Source organism: Zophobas morio, unplaced genomic scaffold (assembly GCF_036711695.1).
Source record: "Zophobas morio isolate AGI-343-1 ecotype UQ-CSIRO unplaced genomic scaffold, CSIRO_AGI_Zmor_V1 ptg000010l, whole genome shotgun sequence".
In the NCBI taxonomy this organism is placed as follows: Eukaryota; Metazoa; Arthropoda; class Insecta; order Coleoptera; family Tenebrionidae; genus Zophobas; species Zophobas morio.
This window is the reverse complement of record NW_026972115.1, coordinates 5831268-5855062: the sequence shown is the minus strand read 5'-3', so window position 1 is coordinate 5855062 and position 23795 is coordinate 5831268. Positions and strand designations below refer to the sequence as shown.

General features: G+C 35.0%; 1 protein-coding gene across 1 annotated transcript in view; it reads right to left on the bottom strand.

Moving 5' to 3' along the window:
- Positions 1 to 363: 363 nt before the first annotated feature.
- LOC135126007 (uncharacterized) overlaps positions 364 to 23795 on the bottom strand; it is a 50318-nt gene continuing 26886 nt past the window's right edge. The window contains exons 3-6 of the mRNA XM_064051795.1: positions 3617 to 3781; positions 1493 to 3568; positions 1261 to 1443; positions 364 to 1212 (exon numbers count right to left, since the gene is read on the bottom strand). Of these exons, the coding sequence (XP_063907865.1) occupies positions 409 to 1212; positions 1261 to 1443; positions 1493 to 3568; positions 3617 to 3781 (3228 nt within the window). The 3' untranslated portion in view covers positions 364 to 408. The remainder of the gene's footprint in view (positions 1213 to 1260; positions 1444 to 1492; positions 3569 to 3616; positions 3782 to 23795) is intronic.

Below are 23795 nucleotides of genomic sequence, written 5' to 3'. Positions count from 1 at the left end.
GAAGAGCGGATCAGGAGGATTACTCGATTTAAAATCCGAAACTTTGCTCATCCCTTTAAAGCATAATTACGCCGCTTCCATTAATAATTAAGCCAACTTTTACAGCCGTTCCTACTAACCCCCATCAGCGATCATTCGATAAATTGATAGGCGAGGGAGGGATTTGTGGCGGCTTCCTGTTTGTTCGTGGCATAATCTCCAACTAATGGAATGTCAAGGATTTGATAAGATTTTTTCGCTTCCGGTAACCCCCTCCCGGAGGTATAAGTTCGTGATACAATTATAACTTAAGGTGCGGGTTCGACGTGAGCTGAACCTCAAGAGGAATCACCACTGGGCTTAATAACGAAAATAGAAAGAAAACACGCTACGAAAATATATTTATCATAAAAATAGATTGTACAAAAATTAGCCTAGACTATAGACGACCGGCTCTTCGTAATCCACTTCGAGCTCCTTCACCGACCTCTTCTTCTTTCCTCCGAAGAGTTCAGCGATTTTTTTCTCGTTTTCTCTCTTCTCTCGGACTCGTTCAGCTGCCAGTTGTAACTTCTTGTACTGCGACGATTTATAATCTGGGTTTTTTTGAGTGTCGCGCTTTTTATCACTCTTCCAAGACACTGGTACTGGTCTCATTTTGTTTCTCACCATCTGGTTGAGGTCGAAGTTCGGGATGAACTCCTGGTTTTTACCCAAACCCACACTTTCTAGTTGCTCTTGTAGTAGGTGTTCTTGTGAGCTCGGGGACTCTCGTTTCGCTTCACTGAATTTATCTTCACAGTGGTGCGTTGGACAGTTGACCATGTGCTTCAACATCGTCACGTGTTTCTCAATGTACTCTTTAACCGGCTCCGCACTCCTTTGACACTCTTCGTTCATATTGTGGTAACTCAGAAGAAGACCTTCCAGTTTGACCAAAATATCTTGCAACTTGTGAACGTCAAAAGGTGGAGGGTTTTTGTCGTCTTGGTAAGTGAAGAGAAAGTCACCTTGTTGTGGATTAGGAACGGCGTTGGTGTTTTCTAGAGTGTTCTTCACGTTGAGGATGATCTCGAGGTAGTCTTTGAGTTCGTCTGGAAGCCGCTGACACAGTTTGCGTCGGACTTGGTTGACCACCAGCTTGTTCAGAACTTTGGTGATTTGGGCAAGCAATAGTCGAGCTTCGTCCACATCTTCGGTTTCGTTGCCGGTCTTGAAAATGTCAAAGTCAATCTAAAATGTGTTGTTAGTGTTGATCAGGAACAAGAAAAGACTTATTACTGTTCCGGCGAAATCTACGTGCTTCCGGGACAGCCCTGAGTAAAATTTCGCTTTTAAGGCGGATTTCTGCTTCAGTTCGTTGAAGACTTTGGAGACGATTTTGGAAGCTAGATGGCCGTTGACCACTTGTGCTAGTTTTTCGTTTTCCATGTCCATTTGGTGCGCGATTTGCTCGTAAGCGGTCTGAAAACGTCTTGATTCAGAGTTGGCTAAGTTAAAAATGATTACTCACGTTAATAACTTTATCGGTCGCAGTGGTGCAGTTCGCGTCGGGAGTAGTCGTAGCCAATTCTAGATTTTCCACGGTTGTGGTTTCCACACACTCTGTCATCTCAGTCATCTCTGTCACCTCCGCTATTTCATTATACTCCTTCTTGTTGATTTTGTGCGTATTGTGTATATACTTTTTCAAGCTATTAATCTTCGTCGGTTCTTCACCCCATCTAGACAAAGGTTTATCTTGACGAACCTGCACGTGATTGACATTACTCTTCCGATTGTCTTCATGCGCGTTATAAATTTTTTCCTTGTTAGCTAGAATCTTCGTCTCTATACCTCTGGATCTTCGCACTTCGTCTTGATCTTCCACGTCGTCAACAAACGCATACTCCGGGAAACTCTTCTTCGGACGCTTCTCTTCATTCTTCTTTTTACATTTAGCAGTCGTTACTTCTTTGGGTTCTTCCAAAATCTGTTTAATCTTCGTAATGTCTTGCTTCTGGTGACTCGTGGTGGGTTTGGGGCTCGTGGTTTTCCAACACGGGGAACTCACGTTCTTAATGTGGGTGTCGTTGTGCACATCTGTGTTATTCACCTTCAAGTCGTCTACGTAGGGGTTGTCTTCAGAATAGTCTTCCTCGTTCTTCATACCCAAAGCGTCTAGAAAATCGCGCCGTGGTCTGGTCGGAATTTCCTCATAGTTTTCCTCTTGGTTGTAGAAATTCGGAGCTTCGTAGTCGATGAATTGGAGTTGGCGCGACTGGAACGAGTCTTGTCGTTTGTCGACGGAATTAGACGACTCCTCGTCGTCTATGTCTTCACTACCGACAAACGAATCGTCGTCTTCGTCGCGACTGGTGTCTTTGATTCGGAGAGGGTGCAACGAATTCTTAGCCAGGATTGACGATCGTTCCTTACTTTTGTCAAACGTGTTCTTCGATCCTGGTTGGTCGTCTTCTTGAAGATCCTCTTGTGTGGATTTTTTAGATAGTGGTTGTTCTTCGTTGTCTCTGCGGGTTTTCGTGATTTCGATAAAACCATTACCTACGTGCTTGACCGTTTTTAACGGATCGCTGGATTTAGTCGTGGTGGTGGTGCCATCACTGGTGGTACTGTCAGTACTGGTTTCTAGTCGTTTCATGTGGTCGTCCGCGTCAATGTAGAACCGTTCGTTAGTGACTGCTAAAGGATCCTGCGGTGGATAGTCGTACCTTGACGCACCTTGAGCCCTACCAGGATAGAACCCTTGTGGGTAAAACTGGATACTATCCGGTCGACCTTCATCCACGGAGTACAAATTATTCCCGGATGGGTTGTTGTAGTTGACTTGTTCGTGGTACGTCGGGTCGATTTCGTAGCTTAGCGCTTTCTCGAAAGCCACTTCGTCGTTGACGGAATGGTGCGGGTTTCCGTATTGAGGGTAGTCCATGGGAGGTTGTCCCATGAACGGGCGATTGTACCTCGGTACGTAGTACCCTCTTCTTCGCGGGTCATAATCAAACCTTCTCTCGTCATACCTCGCCCTTTCCTTCTGAGCTTCATCCGCCAAATCCACGTAGTAAACATCTCCTTGTTTCCTCGCCTCGTTCCGCATGGTTTTCCCCGGATGACCCTTGTAAGTCTTGTGCACGTCCTGCTCGAAGTCCAAGGCCTGTTTTTTCTCTTTCGGGGATTTCTTGGTGTCTTCGTCCACCACGATTTCTCCTTTTTCGCCCTCCGGCTCTACTATTATTTCTTCCGGGGTCCGTTTCTGGAGCTGTTCTCCTTCTGGTTCGTTGAAGATATCAGACGGGAGGTGTTTCTCCCCATGGGTCTCAGCGGCTTTCGTCTCGATGGGTGCCGGCATGCGTTTTTGGACCATGTCGTCGCTTTGGAGCATGATTATCGTCGGGAATCGCTTCTCGATTTTGCCGTTTTCGCTATTTTCGAAGAAGATTTGATCGTTGGTGTCCCGCAAAGTTCCTCTTCGAATTCTGCTGAATTTCTGGCGCATGTTTCGGGGGAGTAAACCGAGGTTTCGGAATTTTCGATGCGGGGTGTAGTGTTGGACGTGTCGTTTGTCGTCGAACTTGTATTTGGTGTCCAAAGTCTAAAATTTTCAATTGGAAACCGAGTATTAAATATAGATTAGTCGTACGTTTACTGGGTCCATGAAGCTGAGGTCCACGTCCTGGATGTCCTTCTTCATCTTCTGGTACTTCCTCGCCGCCTGCCTCACCGCGCCGAAGTCCTCCTTGTGCTCCATCACGCTGTTCAAGAACTCGTTCAGCTCCGGCGGGTTCTCCTCCTTCGGCCGGAATGTCTGCGGAGCGATTTGAATCGTGAATAATTCGAGCCGAGGCAGGTAAGCAACAAAAGGTGCCAGCTCCGGTATATAAGACACGGATAACTGTTGAATATGCGGCTGCTGAAAACGCCGTCACTTAATACCCCTTCCGGCAGCCTCTAATCCAATTAATGAAAAGGATTACGAACAAAGACGTCGCCCGCTACAAGTATGGATATTGTAAAGAGCTGGGGGCGGCCCCCGCCGCCTCCGCCCGCCCGCTCCGACTACAGAAAACTGCCCGAATATCACAATCGTTACGATAAATAATAGCTTTAATGGCGCTGGCTTGACGCTCGATACCGACACCGTCACGTGACCCAAATTCGCCAAGTTTTGGGTTAATGAAAGGCCTGTTTGCCGGGGAGAATTTGTACGATTCGAATTAAGTTTGACTTGTTTATGGAAGTTCCGGTCGGGGTGGGGAAAAAGGAGGCGATTCGAAAGTTCGGCGCGGGCATGTCGTGAGCATCAAAAACACTCGAAAAAAATTTATTTTGAATCAAATCTCGCATTCCTGCTGTGTTTCTTTTTTGTTTTATTTGAGCGTTGTAAGCTCGAACTGGCCAGTGCTGCCAATGAGCGCGCTACACGCTCCGGAAAAAACCCTAAATGCAGAACGCTCGTACCGCGGAATTTTATTTTCAATAAAAGAACCAATTCGATGATATCAAACAGTACGAACGCAGTTAATTCGTTCCTTTTGTGTAATTCAATTACCGCGCGTTCACCTATACCGGCGGTCGTTTCGCTCTTTTTATTTTATGTTTAACATCGAATTTTATGATGGGTTTTTCGTTTTTAGTGCGATGTAAAACCGGTTCGAATTTGGTGGACCAAATATTAGAGAGGAGAACATCATGTAACGGGAAAGGGTGCAAGTAAATAACCGTTTGCATTAGGGAAATGTACACGTGGAAAAGTGGAGGGCGCGAGACGGAAGGACCTCCCAGGATTTACGAGCACTTCGGGCGATAAGTCACACCAATAAGGCCAAAATGTATATTGCGCCGCCGGGGCCATCGGAGACTTCAATATTTTCATATAGAGGAATGGGGAAAATACATTACGGGATGAAGGCGGATCGAAGGAAAATTATCGACAATGCGGTTTCACGTAAATTCTGACGAGTCTTAACGGAGTGCAGCAGGAATTTGGAGGTGGGGGTGGTGCAATAAATTGTTCTAAATTTGAGGAAAGAATAATTACACGAAAGCCGAATTAACACAGACGCCTGAGAAATTCGATTTAAAAACTAGTAGAAATAATTTTTAAAAATTTAAAACTGTGCAATAAAATTTTACACAGGTTCTTTTAACAACTACTGCAGTCGTTTTGAAATTTAGCACGTGTTTTGGATTTCGTCAGCCTGATAGACCTCTAATAAAAATTAATTAATAACGTTATCTAAAAATGTGCTAAGCGAATCATGTTTAAAATATCAACTTCAGCTGCGAGGGAAATTCTGTCTGAATAAATTCGGACTAATTTTTTTTGGTAATAGTTTAGTTAATCAAACAAAAATTCGGTAAAACTTGTTCAAAAATAAAACATTGGGTACCCTAGAAATACATAAAACTATTGAAAAATATAACATTGGGGGTCCCTGAAATTCTTTAGGCAACTTCAAAAATATAACACCGGATACCCCAGATATATTTTTTTAATTTCTTCAAAAGTGAAACACCGAATACCCCTGAGAGTCTTGAAACTTCCTCAAAAATGAAACACCGAGTGCACCTGAGATTCTTAAAGCTTCTTCAAAAATAAAACACCAGGTGCCCCTGAGATTCCTAAAATTTCTTCAAAAATAAAACAACGAGTGCCCCCAAGACTCCTAAATTTTCTTCAAAAATAAATCATCGGATGCCCCTGAGATTTTTCAAACTTCCTCAAAAATTAAACACTGAGTGCCCCTGTGATTCCTAAAACTTCTTCAAAAGTAAAACACTAGGTGCCCCTGAGATTCCTAAAACTGCTTCAAAAATAAAACAAGTGCCTCCAAGATTCCTAAATTTTCTTCAAAAATAAATAATCGGATGTCCCTGAGATTTTTCAAACTTCCTCAAAAATTAAACACCGAGTGCCTCTGAGATTCCTAAAACTTCTTCAAAAATGAAAGACCGAGTCCCCTGAGATTCTTAAAACCTCTTCAAAAATAAAACACCAGGTGCCCCTGAGATTCCTAAAATTTCTTCAAAAATAAAACAACGAGTGCCCCCAAGACTCCTAAATTTTCTTCAAAAATAAATCATCGGATGCCCCTGAGATTTTTCAAACTTCCTCAAAAATTAAACACTGAGTGCCCCTGTGATTCCTAAAACTTCTTCAAAAGTAAAACACTAGGTGCCCCTGAGATTCCTAAAACTGCTTCAAAAATAAAACAACAAGTGCCTCCAAGATTCCTAAATTTTCTTCAAAAATAAATAATCGGATGTCCCTGAGATTTTTCAAACTTCCTCAAAAATTAAACACCGAGTGCCTCTGAGATTCCTAAAACTTCTTCAAAAATGAAAGACCGAGTCCCCTGAGATTCTTAAAACCTCTTCAAAAATAAAACACCAGGTGCCCCTGAGATTCCTAAAACTTCTTACAAAATACCACACTGGGTACTCCAGAGATACTTAAAGCTCTTACAAAAATAAAACACCAAGTGTCCCTGAGATTCCTAAAACTTCTTCAAAAATAAAACACCGAGTGCCCCTGAGATTCCTAAAACTTCTTCAAAAATAAAACATTGGTTGCCTCTGAGATTCCTAAAACTTTTTCAAAAATAAAACACCGAGTGCTTCTCAGATTCTTAAAACTTTTTTAAAAATAAAACATGGAGTGCCCCTCAGATTTCTAAAACTTCTTCAAAAATAAAACACCGAGTGCCTCTGAGATTCCTAAAACTTCTTCAAAAATAAAACATTGGTTGCCTCTGAGATTCCTAAAACTTTTTCAAAAATAAAACACCGAGTGCTTCTCAGATTCTTAAAACTTTTTTAAAAATAAAACACCGAGTGCCTCTGAGATTCCTAAAACTTTTTCAAAAATAAAACACCGAGTACCCCTGAGACTCCTAAACCTTCTTCAAAAATAAAAGACCGGGTACCCGTGATATTCCTGAATTTTCTTCAAAAATAAAACATCTTATGCTCATGAGATTCCTAAAGCTTCTTCAAAAATAAGACAAAATTTTCCTGGGACTCATCAAACCTCTTCAGAAATAAAACACCATGTACCACAGATATATCTAAAACTATTTAAAAAATAAAACATGCTGGCCATCTGAGACTCTTTAAGTTTCTTCAAAAATATAATAGGTATCCCAGAAATTCTTTAAATTCCTTTCAAAAATAAAATATTGGCGCCAGTAAGATTTTCTAAATTTCTTTAAAAATAAATCAATGAGTACTTCCGAAATTCCTCAAATTTCTTTAAAAATGGAACTCCGGTTGCCCTAAAGCTAAATTCTTTCAAAAATAAAATACGGGGGACCTACGGAATTTTTTAAAGTCCTTCAAAATAAAACACCAGTTATTTCAAAAATTTATCCAATTTCTCTCAAAAATAAAACACCGGAGGTCTTTAAGATTGTCCAAAGTTTTTCAAAAATAAAACATGTGAGATTTTTCAAGCTGGTTCAAAATTATAATACCGATTATCCCAGAGGTTCTTCAAATTTCTTTCAAAAATAAAACATCGCGGGCCCGTGAGATTTTCTAAATTCCTTTAAGAATAAAACACCTGCCACGCTTGAGATTACTCAAAAGTAATAAAACACCACATAAAACGCTCGCAAAAATATAACATTGGTAAGATTCTTTAAGCTTCTTCAAAAATATTACAGCGGGTATCCCAGAGATTTTTTTAAATTTCTTTAAAAGTAAAACACCGTGTGTTTGAGAGATTCCTAAAACTTCTTCAAAAACATAACACTGGGTATCCTAGAAATTCTTGAAATTTCTTCAAAAACAAAACACTGGATGCCTCTGAGATTCTTCAAACTTTCTCAAAAATAAAACACCGAGTGCCCCTGAGACTCCTAAAACTTCTTCAAAAATAAAACACCAGGTGCCCCTGAGATTCCTAAAACTTCTTTAAAAATAAAACACCAGGTGTCCCTGAGATTCCTAAATTTTCTTCAAAAATAAAACATCGGATGCCACCGAGATTCTTCAAACTTTCTCAAAAATAAAACACCGAGTGTCCCTGAAATTCCTAAAACTTCTTCAAAAATAAAACACCGGTAGGCCTGAAATTCCTAAATTTTCTTCAAAATTAAAACGTCGGATGGCCCTGAGATTCTTCAAACTTCCTCAAAAATGAAACAACGAGTGCCCCTGAGACTTCTAAAACTTCTTCAAAAATAAAACACCAGGTGCCCCTGAGATTCCTAAAACTTCTTTAAAAATTAAACACCAGGTGTCCCTGAGATTCCTAAATTTTCTTCAAAAATAAAACATCGGATGCCACCGAGATTCTTCAAACTTTCTCAAAAATAAAACACCGAGTGTCCCTGAAATTCCTAAAACTTCTTCAAAAATAAAACACCGGTAGGCCTGAAATTCCTAAATTTTCTTCAAAATTAAAACGTCGGATGGCCCTGAGATTCTTCAAACTTCCTCAAAAATGAAACAACGAGTGCCCCTGAGACTCCTAAAACTTCTTCAAAAATAAAACACCAGGTGCCCCTGAGATTCCTAAAACTTCTTTAAAAATAAAACACCAGATGCACCTGAGATTCCTACATTTTCTTCAAAAATAAAACATCGGATGCCCCCGAGATTCTTCAAACTTCCTCAAAAATGAAACACCGAGTGCCCCTGAGATTCCTAAAACTTCTTCAAAAATAAAACACCAGGTGCCCTTGAGATTTCTATAACTTGTTCAAAAATAAAACAACGGGTGCCCCCAAGATTCCTAAATTTTCTTCAAAAATAAATCATCGGTTGCCTCCGAGATTTTTCAAACTTCCTCGAAAATGAAACACTGAGTACCCCTGAATTTCCTAAAACTTCTTCAAATATAAAATACCGGGTGCCCCCAAAAACCTAAATTTTCTTTAAAAATAAAACATCGGATGCCCACAATATTCTTCAAACTTCCTCAAAAATGAAACACCGAGTGCCCCTGAGATTCCTAAAACTTCTTCAAAAATATAACACCAGGTGCCCTTGAGATTCCTATAACTTCTTCAAAAATAAAACAACGGGTGCCTCCAAGATTCCTAAATTTTCTTCAAAAATAAATCATCGGATGCTCCTGAGATTTTTCAAGCTTCCTCGAAAATGAAACACCGAGTGCCCCTGAGATTCCTAAAACTTCTTCAAAAATAAAGCACCCGGCACCCCTGAGATTCCTAAAACTTCTTTAAAAATAAAACACCAGGTGCACCTGAGATTCCTAAATTTTCTTCAAAAATAAATCATCGGATGCCCCCGAAATTCTTCAAACTTCCTCAAAAATGAAATACCGAGTGCCCCTGAGATTCCTAAAACTTCTTCAAATCTAAAACAACGGGTGCCCTCGAGATTCCTAAATTTTCTTCAAAAATAAATAATCGGATGCCTCCGAGATTTTTCAAACTTGCTCAAACATGAAACACCGAGTACCCCTGAATTTCCTAAAACTTCTTCAAAAATAAAACACCGGGTGCCCCTGAAATACTAAATTTTCTTCAAAAATAAAATATCGGATGCCCCCAATATTCGTCAAACTTCCTCAGAAATGAAACACAGAGTGCCCCTGAGATTCTTAAAACTTCTTCAAAAATAAAACACCAGGTGCCCTTGAGATTTCTATAACTTCTTCAAAAATGAAACAACCGGTGCCATCAAAATTCCTAAATTTTCTTTAAAAATAAATCATAGGATGCCCCTGAGATTTTTCAAACTTCCTCAAAAATGAAACACCAAGTACCCCTGAGATTCTTAAAACTTCTTCAAAAATAAAACACCAAGTGCCCGTGAGATTTCTAAAGCTTCTTCAAAAACATAACACTGGGTATCCTAGTACATGTTACGATAAAACTGATTTTGGCAAATGACATACCCTCTAAGAGAGGAAAGGGCGAGATCCTTTCAAGAAAATAGCGGGTGGGTGGGACTAGTATTTGCTAGGATAAGATTGATTGTGTCAAATGACATACCCTCTAGAAAAAGAGACGGGGTGAGTGGAGCTAGTGCTTACTCAGATAACACTGATTTTGGCAGATGACATACCGGCAAAAAAAAGAGAGGGTGGGTGGGCGGGGCTAGTACCTGCTAAAATAAGACTGATTTTGGCAAATGATTTACCCTCTAATATAATAGATGGCAGGTGGGCGAGGCTAGCACCTGGTGATTCTCTAGATTATTCAAAATGAAGCACCCAGATCGTCAGAATCTCCCACAATTCCTTGAACTTCTCCCAAAAAGTAAACGTCAACTTTCAAAATATTTTTAAAAATAAAATGCCCTAAAAATCCTTTTAAATTTTTCAAAAAATAATACACCATGGATTCGCAAGTTTTTTGAATTATTAAAAAATCCGCAAATTCAAAACTGTTCAAATCCATACAAAAAATGAAACACCACAGATTTAAAAGATTCTTTTAAATTATTTTAAAAAAGACACCATGGGGCCTCAAAATGTTTTACAGTGTTTACAAAAATTGGACACTAACATTCTTAAATTATTACAAAAAACACTGGTAGCTCGAAAATTCTTAAAAAGACACCTAGTACCCCAGATTCTACGAAATTCAACCAAAAATAAAGCACCAGGTGTTTTCAAAATTCAAAAAGAAAACACCCAGGGCCTTCAAGCTTTATTTAAATTCTTTCCAAAAACAAACACTTAAAACTTGAACGATATCGGGGCCCAACATTAATGTAAACTATTGCAAAAAAAGAGACTAGTTTTTTTTTTAAATTGGTTACAATTTTTCCAAAAATTAACCACCAAAATTAGAAGCTCCAAAATTCTTTCAAATTCTTTCCATCAAGAAACACATAGAACCCTAAGATTGTTTAAATTCGTAAAAAAATACAACTAAAATTTCTTCAAAAACAAAACACCTGAAGTTCCGATCGATTTTTTTAAAGTGCTTCAAAATAAAACAACAGTAAACCAAATATTGTTTAAATTTCTGCTAGCACCACTGAGATTCTTTATTTTTTTCAAAAATAAAACACTGACAATCCCTAATTTTTTAATGTAGTTAACAGTACGTCCAACAACAAAAATAAATATTTTATGAATCCATTCCCGCCAAAACTCGGATGACGTTATCTAAAAATGTGCTAAGTGGACTAATTTTTTTGGTAATAGTTTGGTTAACCAAACAAAAATTTGCCAAAAGTTTTTTAGAAATAAAACGGCTGTACAATAACATCAAAAAACATTGTTGGTGGACAGGATTGCATATGGATGAAGAAACACTTGTGAAAAATTGTGATGACTGCGAAATTTATAAACATTTTAAACCTCATATGTTGAGTGAACAGCTTTAAAGTAATTAGCCTTCAATGTTTCTTTATTTATATTTTTTTTTCGAATTTTAATAGAACTTCAGTAGATCTCTCCGGATTCGTGTAATTTCCATTCATCTTTTTTCGCGCGTCTTGATGGAACAGCGATCCTGGCGCTCGCTCAACAAATAAGTGACTCCCCCGAGCTCATTTATCTAACAAACCTTGAATCGAAACTTAAACAATAACTTAAACTCTCTAAACAAACACGGTTCTAAAGCTCGTCGGCAAACACTCCGAAAAAACAAAGCTTCCGCTCTGCCTACCTGATCCGCGAAAAATAAATAAACGCAACCCGAAAACGTTAACTCTTTAAAAAATGCATTCGTATAAAATATCTCGCAGCCGCAGCAAAATCTATCAGTCCCATTCTGCGTCGGAACGTTATTTTAATAAACGAGCTCGCTTAGTTTCCTCGTTAAAAATGTATCCGTTGCAGCGCGAAAGCGCCCCCGGCTGCACCGCCCCCGACTTACAATGTTCTTCAATTAGGGAAAAAACGCCGACTTATCGATAAGGCCTGCAGTGGCGGGGCGAAGTCGGTGAGTTTTATGCAAAAATAAGAGCCGAGAAACATCTGTTGCTAAAAATGCGGAATATTAATTCTAATATCCGCGCGTTTAAATATGGCCCATAAACTGTCGGGAGAGATGGCGGCCTCCGGAGCTTTTTATTTTCCTATTACCGACGGCTAAATTATTGTTTTACTTAAGACTCGCCTGTTTAATAATTGATAAGATTACACGAACGGGGCGCCGCTGGGCGGGTGGCGTGTGCGTCCCGCCTGAAAAATAAACAACGCGGAGAGGGCGAAACGCAACCAACCCTCTTCAATAATAACACACACAGGTAGGGAAGGACGGCAAGAGTGCGGCGGAGACGGACGCCTAATTACCGGCACGACGATTTTTTTTATTCTGAGTTTTTTAACGAGCGGCAAAAAGTTTGCAGGTGAGGGCGCGTTCTGGATTTTTTTTTTGCTACAAAAAATCTTAGAACTAAACTGTGTAATCGAGTCCATCGGGCAACTGGCTACGTTTATGTTCTTTTGATTTCTTAATTTTAGATTATTGGATTTCTTGGTTACTCGTATTTTTGATTTTTCAGTTTCTCTATTTTTAAATTTCACATTTTTCGATTTTCCAATTTTTCCATTTTACGATTTTTTAATTTTCGATTTCTCAAGTTTTGTCTAATCGACTTTTCGATTTTTCGATCTTTTGATATTTCGATTTCTCATGTATTAATTTGTAAATTCTTCGGTGTTTCGACTTCTCGACTTTTCGAATTTTAGATTTTTCGATGTTTTGATTTTACAATTTCTCGACTTCTCGATTTCTCGATTTTTCGACATTCAGATTTGCAGTTCTTCAATTATTATTCGATTTCGTAATTTTTCGATTTTTTAATTTTGGGTTTTTCAGTTTTTTAATTCTTCCATTTTTCTTGGATTTTTTAATTCTTCCGTTTTTCTTGGATTTTTCAATTTTTCGATTCTTCAATTTATTTTTTTTTATTTCTCAGTTACTCGAGTTAACAGATTTTTTTATTTTTTTGTTTCGATTTCCCGATTTTTTAGTTTTTTGATTTTTCCATCTTTCGAATTTTTGATTTTTCGATAATCGACTTTTTTTTAATTTCAATTTTCCAATTTTGCAATTTTTCCATTTTTAAACTTTTAGATTATTTTATTTTAGAATTTTCCCTTTTTCGATTTTCGATATTTCGTTTTTTCTTATTTCTTTCTGTTCTTGGATTTTTCGGTTTTTCGATTTTCAATTTTTTGTTTTTCGAATTTTCGTTTTTCCAGTTTCTGGGACTTATTTTTTAGAATATATTATTTTTTGAATTTAAAGTTTTTTAATTTCTCGATTTTTTTATTTTTCAATTTCTTTGTTTTCCCATACATCAGTTTCACGATTTTTCAATTTTTAAATTTTTCGGTTTTAAAATTTGATGTTTTTTCAAAACATATTTCAATTTTTGTTTTTTTCTAAATTTTCGATTAATCGATTTTTCGACTTTTTAATTTTTCTATTTTTTCAACTTCTCAACTCTTCGAATTTAGATTTTTCGATGTTTTGATTTTTACATATCTCGATTTTTGGATTTTTGGATTTTCAATATTTCGATTTCCCAATTCTTCGATTTTTCAGGTTTTCAATTTCTCAATTTTTCGATTTTTCAATTTTTCTATGTCTCAGTTTTTCAATATTTCAGTTTTGGGATTTTTCAGTTTTTCAATTTTTCGATTCATCAATTTTTTAATTTCTCAATTGTCTGATTTTTCAAATTTTTGAATTTTTCTGTGATTGAATTTCTCGATTTCTCGGTTTTTCGATTTTTCCAAATTTTGGCCTCTCAATTTTTCAAATTTTGATTTTTCGAAATTTGAAATTTTATGAATTTTTGATTTTTCGGTATTCGATTTTTTCTTAAATTTCGATTTCTCGATTTTTAAATTTTTCCATTTTTAGACTTCGATTTCTTGATTTTTAGAATTTTCAATTTTTTGATATTTCGGTTCTTGGAATTTTCGGTGTTTCGATTTTCGATTTTAAGTTTTTCGAATTTTCTGTTTTCCAATTTCTCGGATTTTTGATATTTCTATATTTCTGTTCTTGGATTTTTCGGTTTGTTTGATTTTTAGTTTTTCGAATTTTCTCTTTTTCGGGTTTCTTGGACTTTTGTTTTTTAGAATATTTCATTCATCGAACTTTTAGTTTTGACATTTTTCGGTTTTTTCATTTTAAAATTTTTCGATCTGTCGATTTTTCAAAATTTTGATTTCTCGACTTTTTTATTTTTCGATTTTTTTATTTTCCCATATATTATTTTACTATTTTCAATTTTTCGACGCTTCAAGTTCTCGATTTATAAATTTGATGATTTTCCAATACATATTTAAACTTTTGTCTTTTCTAAATTTCCGATTAATCGATTTTTCGATTTTTCAATTTTTCCATTTTTTCAACTTCCCAACTTTTCAACTTTTAGATTTTCACACATCTCGATTTTTCGACTTTTGGGTTTTCAATTCTTCAATTTTTCGATTTCCCAATTTTTCGAGTTTTTAGGTTTTCGATTTTTTAATTTTTCGATTTTTAGATTTTCGATTTCTCGATTTTTCAATTTTTCTATATCTTAGTTTTTCGATATTTCAGTTTTGGGATTTTTCAGTTTTTCAAGCTTTCGATTCTTCAATTTATTGATGTTTTAATGTTTTGGTTTCTCAATTGTTCGATTTTTTATTTTTCAAATTTTTAAATTTTTTGATGTTTGGATTTCTCGATTTCTCGGTTTTTCGATTTTTCCAAATTTTGGCCTTTCAATTTTACAAATTTTGATTTTTCGAAATTTGAAATTTTCGATTTTTTCATTTTACGAATTTTTGATTTTTCGTTTTTTTTAGACTTAGATTTGTTGATTTTTAGAATTTTCAATTTTTCGACTTTTGATCTTTCTTTTTTTTATGTTTCGGTTCTTGCAATTTTCGGTTTTTCGATTTTCGATTTTAAATTTTTCGAATTTTCTGTTTTCCAATTTCCCGGATTTTTTTTAGAATATATATGATTCATCAAATTTTCGATATTTCGATATTCGAATTTTCGTTCGTTCCGTTCTCGATTTCTCAATTCTTCAATTTTTCCATTTTCGAACTTTTGATTTTTCTATATTTCTGTTCTTGGATTTATCGGTTTGTTTGATTTTTAGTTTTTCGAATTTTCTCTTTTTCGGGTTTCTTGGACTTTTGTTTTTTAGAATATTTCGTTCATCGAACTTTTAGTTTTGACATTTTGTTGTTTTTTCATTTTAAAATTTTTCGATCTGTCGATTTTTCAAAATTTTGATTTCTCGACTTTTTTATTTTTCGATTTCTTTATTTTCCCATATATTATTTTACTATTTTCAATTTTTCGATGCTTCAAGTTCTCGATTTATAAATTTGATGATTTTCCAATACATATTTAAATTTTTGTCTTTTATAAATTTCCGATTAATCGATTTTTCGATTTTTTAATTTTTCCATTTTTTCAACTTCCCAACTCTTCAACTTTTAGATTTTCACACATCTCGATTTTTCGGCTTTTGGGTTTTCAATTCTTCAATTTTTCGATTTCCCAATTTTTCGAGTTTTTGGGTTTTCGATTTTTTAATTTTTCGATTTTCGATTTCTCGATTTTTAAATTTTTCTATATCTTAGTTTTTCGATATTTCAGTTTTGAGATTTTTCAGTTTTTCAAGCTTTCGATTCTTCAGTTTATTGATGTTTTAATGTTTTGATTTCTCAATTGTTCGATTTTTTATTTTTCAAATTTTTAAATTTTTTGATGTTTGGATTTCTCGATTTCTCGGTTTTTCGATTTTTCCAAATTTTGGCTTTTCAATTTTTCAAATTTTGATTTTTCGCAATTTAGTATTTTCGATTTTTCCATTTTACGAATTTTTTATTTTTCGGTATTCGAATTTTTTTTTAATTCCGATTTCTCGATTTGTCAATTTTTCCATTTTTAAATTTTTAGATTTTTTCATTTTTAGAATTTTCAATTTTTCGACTTTCGATTTTAAGTTTTCCGAATTTTTTGTTTTCCAATTTCCTGGATTTTCATTTTTTAGAATATATGATTCATCAAATTTATGATTTTCGGATTTTAGTTCGTTTCGTTCTCGATTTCTCAATTTTTCAATTTTTCAATTTTTCGATTTTTCAAATTTTCGATTTTTTGAATTTTCATATTTTCGATTTTTCGAATTTTCGAGTTTTGACTTTTTAATTTTTGCTTTCTTCGGATTTTAGCCTTTTTGAATTTTTTTTTTTCGATTTTACGATATTTAAATTTTCAATTTTTTTACTTTTCGATTTTCAATTGTTTCGACTTTTTGATTGCTCGAGTTTTCGATTTTTGAATTTTAGATTTTCCGATTTTCGATATTTCGTTTTTTCGATATTTCATGGTTTTTTTCATTTTTAGATTTTCAGTTTTGCGATTTAGCGGATTTTCGTCATTTCCAGTATTTGGTTCATCGAATTTTCGAATATCAACTTTTAATTTTTTAAACTTTTGATTTTTCAAATTTTCCGTGCTTGAGATTTCAGTCTTTCCATTGTTGATTTTTTCAAATATTTTACCTTTCGACTTTCTGATTTTTGATTTTTCGAATTTTGAATTTCGAGTTTTTACATTCTTCTTTAGTTTTTATTTTTCGATTTCTCAAATTTCCATTTGAAGTTTTTAAAATTTTTTCTGTTTTCCAATTTCTCGGATTTTCATTGTTTAGAATATATGAATCATCAAATTTTCGATATTTCGATATTAGAATTTTCAATTCGTTTCGCTCTCGATTCCTCGATTTTACGATTTTTCAATTCTTGAATTTTTCAAAAGTTCTACTTCTACTTTCGATAGCTCGAGTTTTAGAATTTTTGACTTTCGATATTTCGTTTTTTCTATATTTCGTTTCGTGGATGTTCGGTTTTCCGTTTACGTGGATTTTTATGATTTCGAATATTCGATTCATCAAATTTTCGATATTCGATTTTTCAATTCGTTTGCTTTTCAATTTTTCAAATTTTCCATTTTTCGAACTTTCGATTTTTGATTTTTAAAATTTTTAATTTTTCAATTTTTTTCTCGATTCTTCACTTTTTCGATTTTTTAATTATTTTATCTATTTTTCTATTTTTGATTTCTCGGATTTTCGATTTTCCAATTTTTACATTCTTCAGTTTTTACTTTTCTGTTTCTCAAATTTTCACTTCCATTCTTCAGTTTTCGATTTATCACTTTTTTAATTTTCAATTTTTTGGTTTTTCGAGTTCTCGATTTTTCAGTTTTCAGTTTTTTGGTTTTCCCAAAGAAATTTGTAATTTATTCCGTTTTCGAACTTTCGTTTTTACTTCCCGAGCGTAAGCAAAGGAAGTATTGTAATCGAGTCCGTCGGCCGCCTCTCTACTTTTACGTTTTCTCGATCTTTCATGACCCCTAGAAGACGAAGAAATAGGTCTCCCATTTCCGTCTGTCTGTCCGTCTGTCCGTCTGTCCGTCCGTCTGTCCGTCTGTCCGTCTGTCCGTCTGTCCGTCTGTCCGTCTGTCCGTCTGCCGTCCCGGATTTTTATTAGACAGATAATCTCCGAAAGTACTCGACCGATTGTTGTGAAATTTTGTACTTATATTAAGAATATCATGTAGATGGTAAAACGCTAACCAAAATTTGTCTAATCATCCCCACCACTAATGCGATGACGTCACTTCAAAATTGTACATAGTAAATGGGTTTTCAATTGTATAAAATAACATAGTCCTACACATGTAGTTTACAACTCTGAATCGACTTTTCACCCGAAACGTCCAGATTTTTGGAAAAAAAATCAAAATTATAAAACAACATTTTGAAATTTAATTTTTAATCTGCTAACCAGAATGCTTTGAAATGTTGCAGATGTTTTAAGGCTATAAAGAGCATCATAAATCTTTAGTCAAAAAATATTTGCTTATCCCCTCCAAAAACTTGATGACGTCAGCTCAAAAGTTTGTGGAATTAATCATATCTAAAATGTACAAAATATGATGAGTCTGTACTTGTGATCTATCACTCCATTCATATTTTTTGGATTTGCATATACAGGGTGACTAAAAAAAATTAATGAATGCGTAAATTTATTTTACTGATTTACTCAGAAACTACAAAACCGAATGCTTTGAAATCTTGCAGATGTTTTAAGGTTATAAAGAGCATAATAAATGTTTAGTCAAAATATATTTGCTTATCCCCTCCAAAAAATTGATGACGTCAGCTCGAAAGTTTGCCGAATAAATCCTATCTAAACTGTAAAAATATGATGAGTCTGTACTTGTAATTTATCACTCCATTCATATTTTTTGGATTTGCATATACAGAGTGACTCAAAAAAATTAATGAATGCGTAAATATATTTTATTGATTTAATCAGGAACTACAAAACCGAATGCTCTGAAATCTTGCAGACGTTTTAAGGTCATAAAGAGCATAATAAATGTTTAGTCAAAATATATTTGCTTATCCCCTCCAAAAACTTGATGACGTCAGCTCGAAAGTTTGCCGAATAAATCATATCTAAAATGTACAAAATATGATGAGTCTGTAATTGTCATTTATCACTCCATCCATATTTTTTGGATTTGCATATACAGAGTGACTCAAAAAAATTAATGAATGCGTAAATATATTTTATTGATTTAATCAGGAACTACAAAACGGAATGCTCTGACATCTTGCAGATGTTTTAAGGTTATAAAGAGCATAATAAATGTTTAGTCAAAATATATTTGCTTATCCCCTCCAAAAACTTCATGACGTCAGCTCGAAAATTTGCCGAATAAATCATATCTAAAATGTACAAAATATGATCAGTCTGTACTTGTGATCTATCACTCCATTCATATTTTTTGGATTTGCATATACAGGGTGATTCAAGAAAATAAATGAAAGCGTAAATTTATTTTACTGATTTACTCAGGAACTACAAAACCGAATGCTTCGAAATCTTGAAGATATTTTAAAATTATCATAAGCATGGTAAATTTTTGATCAAAACGTATTTGGTCGCCCCCCCTAAAAAATTTATGACGTCACCACAAAATTTTGCTGAATAAATCCTATCTAAAATGTACAAAATATGGTGAGTCTCTTCTTGTGATTTATCATTCCATTCAAATTTTTTCGATTTGCATATACAGGGTGACTCAAAAAAATTAATGAATGCGTAAATTTATTTTATTGATTTAATCAGGAACTACAAAACCGAATGCTTTGGAATCTTGCAGATGTTTTAAGGTTATAAAGAGCATAATAAATTTTTAGTCAAAATATATTTGGTTATCTTCTACAAAAAACTGATGACGTCAGCTCAAAAGTTTGCCGAATAAATCGTATCTAAAATGTACAAAATATGATGAGTCTGTACTTGTGATTTATCATTCCATTCATATTTTTGGATTTGCATATGCAGGGTGACTCAAAAAAATTAATGAAGGCGTGAATTTATTTTATCGATTTAATCAGGAATTACAAAACCGAATGCTTTGAAATCTTGGGAATATTTTAAAGTTATTATAAGCATGGTAAACTTTTGTTCAAAATGTATTTGTTCATCCCTCCTAAAAAAATTGATGACGTCACCCTTAAATTTTGCTGAATAAATCCTATCTAAAATGCAAAAAATATGATGAGTTTGTACTTGTGATTTATCATTCCATTCATATTTTTTACATTTTCTTAAGAGGTGGTTCAAAAAAATTAATGAAGTCAATTTATTTTATTGATTAAATTAAAGGCAACACTTATTATTAGTATTACACCCCAACCAACCCAATTTGGTAGACACAAAATTTGTTAAAGGAAAAACTCGGTTGAAACATAAGGGTAGCACGCTTATTTACATCGACTTTAACATTACAGACCTGCATTTGTTTTATGCGTTCACTTGGTTCTGCGAATGTGAAATAGACATGTTTATAATCAACCAATTGTGAATTTCACCGTCAAGAATTAAAATAAAACCCAATGTTTTATATAATAAGCGGAAGTCGAAGCAATAAAACCGATGGTCGTTTTGTTTACAGTTTCTCTGTTTGACTCTCACGTATGCTGTTACGCCTGTCATCTTAAATTAAGAATGTTTATACATACACGATTTTCAGTTGCCTCTGATACGTATACGTGAGTAAATTGTTTCGTTATTTTATTGATTATTACAAATCAATATTCAAAACGACCCAATTCATTTTCCCGAAAATTTGAGAATATAATAATTTTATTCTTAGTATTACACTACATCTATCCCAACTGATATACGTGTCCTTGCAAAAATGTTGATGACGTCATCGCAATTTTTTTTTAAATTCCCACTAAAAAAATGTAATGAGAAAAAAAACACAATAGGCATGTAGTCGTCAAGTTTCCGACAGCGAGGGAAGTACTCTCTAAACTCTTTAGACCAATTTTTTCGATTTTTCGGAGTTAGAGATGAAAAACAAAAATCGCAAACAAACGGGATTTACTGGGCTTTACTTAAAGAGGGAAATAACCTTCCACCAATTTTTTTCACAAGGGACGCGACCGCAGTCCTCAGAATCGGCCCTTCGTGTCGCGTCCCTTCCGGGGGCAGAGCGTTCAAGTATCAATCAAATCGGCGTCGCCCTCGCCCCCGTTAATAATTAGGATAGATCGCTTCCATTCCGGGGCCGTCGATGTTGAAAAAGCGTCCGAAATTTCCCCGTCAGAACACAGCGCCCTGATTAGACGAACGTCAGAGTTTCGCGGCGCATTTGTCAGAATTAGGGCCGCTCCTCGGGTGTTCAATTCTAATTGCGCCGGTGGCGGCTCCACTCGTCGCCAATGTGTATAATTAACTTGTAGGTGCGCGTTGTCGTCGTCGTATTTTAGGTCGGGCGCCTGTATCGGGGGCGGCGGCCTTCCATTAGCCCCCCGAACGCTTGCACCTCCGCGCCGCCCCTCGCAAGACGTGGAACCGTGCGAGATTCGTTTTTTTGTTGCATCCAGTTCTGGAACTTGATTTCGTTCGCGTTATCAGACCTGAAATGTATACGCAAATGTTACCCTTTCCCTCCTGTCGGCTGAAATTCCGTCAAAAGTTTCTTGATCGCCATTGTGTTCGAAATTTGCTCTGTACCCACCCCTCGCATTTTCTCGTATTACTTGTATTTGAATGGCTCAGCCGCTCCCATCCTAACAAAATATTAATACAATATTCGCGTTTCGTGAAGATCTGATAATGATTTTATTCCCCGTGTCACTGCGGAGCAGGGATGATAAATAAAACATGCTGAACTAACTTGTATTCATTTCGGTTTATTGATGACTCTCGTTATTATTTTATTTTGGGCGGTTTTGTTCGGTTGCTGTGTGTTTCAAATATCTGGGGGATGAAGGTCTTAGAAATTGGGGGGTGTGATTCTTTGACAGAAAAGTTTCAAGAAATAGTCACTTTTAGGGTAATTATGTTTTGTCAATGACGAATAAAACTTGGAAAATGTAAACTAAAAAACTCCAAAAATTTGCAGACTCTCTGGGGTTCTGGGTGTTTTATTTAACTTTGAGGAATGTGTAAGTACTTAAATAAAGAATAAAATATACAAATTCTTTTATAATTACTTCCGTCTATGAATTTTTTTCTTGATATTTGTTTAAATAAGTAAACTAGTAGCATACTAAGTATTTTTCCAAATTTTCCATCATAAAACCTTGCCAGCCATTGGTTAAAATAATTTTTTAAGATGGAAAACGTCTTTCATGTCACAAGTTATAGATAATTTGAGTATCTTGAAAACTGACCTTCACCACACGATAAATGTTTAAATTGTTTTATTTTTGAAGAAATTTAAAGAATCCAGAATAACTAGGTGTTTATTTTGTAAGGAATTTAGAGTCTGAAGAGTCCCCAATTTTTTATTTTATAAATTTAAAAAATTTCCGAGATAACAAGTATTTTATTTTTTATGAACCTTGAAGAACTGACTTTTTATTTTTGAAAGAATTTTAAGTATGTCGAGGGTACTCGTAGTTTTATTTTTAAAGAAATTTTTAAGTATCTCAGGGATACCCAGTAATTAAAGAACCTAAGAGGGTGTATTTTATCTTTGAAGAATATTAGGGACGCTCGGTCTTTTATTTTTGAAGAAGTTTTAAGAACCTCAGGAGCATTGGGTGTTTTAACTTTGAAGAAGTTTCAAGAATCTCAGGGGCTTCCAATGTTTTATTTTTGTAAGAGTTGTATGAATTTCAGGGGCACTTGGTCTTTTGTTTTTAAAGATCTCAGGGCAACCCGATGTTTTATTTTTGAAGAAATCTAAAGAATCTCTAGGATACTTGGTGTTATTTTTTGAAGAAGTTTAAAGACTCACAGGGGACCCCAATGTTTCATTAGAGAGTTTTAAATACCTCTGGGGCACTCGGTGTTTTATTTTTGCAAAAGGTTGAAGAAACTCAGGAGCACCTAGTGTTTTATTTTTGAAGAAATTTAAGAATCTCAAAGGCACTATATGTTTGATATTTGAAGAAGTTTCAGGAATTTCAGGGGCACTCGGTGTTTTATTTTTGAATACGGTTTAAGGGTTTAAGAGTCTCTGGGGCTCTGGGTGTTTTAACTTTGAAGAAGTTTAAAGAATATCAGAGGCAGCCGGTGTTTTATTCTTTAAGAAATTTAAAGAATCTCTGGAAAAACCGATGTGATATTTTTGAAGAAGCTTAAAGAATCTCAGGGGCTTTCAATATTTTATTTTTGTAAGAATTTTAAGAATCTCAGGGACAGCTGGTGTTTTGTTGCTGAAGAAATTTAAAGAATCTCTAAAATACTTGGTGTTATTTTTTGAAGAAGTTTAAAGAATCACAGGGCCCCCCAATGTTTCATTTCTGTAAGAGTTTTAAGTACCTCTGGGGCACTCGGTGTTTTATTTTTGAAGAAGTTTCAAGAATCGTAGGGGCATCTATCGTTTTATTTTTGAAGAACTTTTGAGAATCTCAGGGGCACTTATTGTTTTATCTTTGAAGAAATTTTAAAGATCTCATTGGCACTTTGTCTTTTATTTTTGAAAAAGTTTTAAGAATCTCAGGGGCACCTGTAATTTTATTTTTGAAGAAGTTTTAAGAATCTCAGTGGCATCTATTGTATTATTTTTGAAGAAGTTCAAAGAATCTCAGGGGCACCTGTTGTTTTATTTTTGAAGAAGTTTTAAGAATCTCAGGGGCACCTATTGTTTTATTTTTAAAGATGCTCTAAGAATCTCAGGGGCACCTGTTGTTTTATTTCTGAAGAAGTTTTAAGAATGTCAGGGGCACCTGTTGTTTTATTTTTGAAGAAGTTCTAAGAATTTCAGGAGCACCTATTGTTTTATTTTTGAAGAAGTTTTGAGAATCTCAGGGGCACCTGTTGTTTTATTTTTGAAGAAATTTTAAAGATCTCATTGGCACCTCCTCTTTTATTTTTGAAAAAGTTTTAAGAATCTCAAGGGCACCTGTAATTTTATTTTTGATGAAGTTTTAAGAATCTCAGGGGCATCTATTATATTATTTTTGAAGAAGTTCTAAGAATCTCAGGGGCACCTGTCGTTTTATTTTTCAAGAAGTTTTAAAGATCTCAGGGGCACCTCGTAAACACGAGGAGCCCCTGAGATTCTTAAAACTTCTTCAAAAGTAAAACTACTTTTGAAGAAGTTTTAAGAATCTCAGGGACACCTGTTGTTTTATTTTTAAAGATTCTCTAAGAATATCAGGGGCACCTGTTGTTTTATTTTTGAAGAAGTTTTAAGAATCTCACGGGCACCTATTGTTTTATTTCTGAAGAAGTTTTAAGAATCTCAGGAGCATCTGTTGTTTTATTTTTGAAGAAGTTTTAAGAATCTCAGGGGCACCTGTTGTTTTATTCTTAAAGATGCTCTAAGAATCTCAAGGGCACCTGTTGTCTTATTTTTGAAGAAGTTTTAAGTATCTCA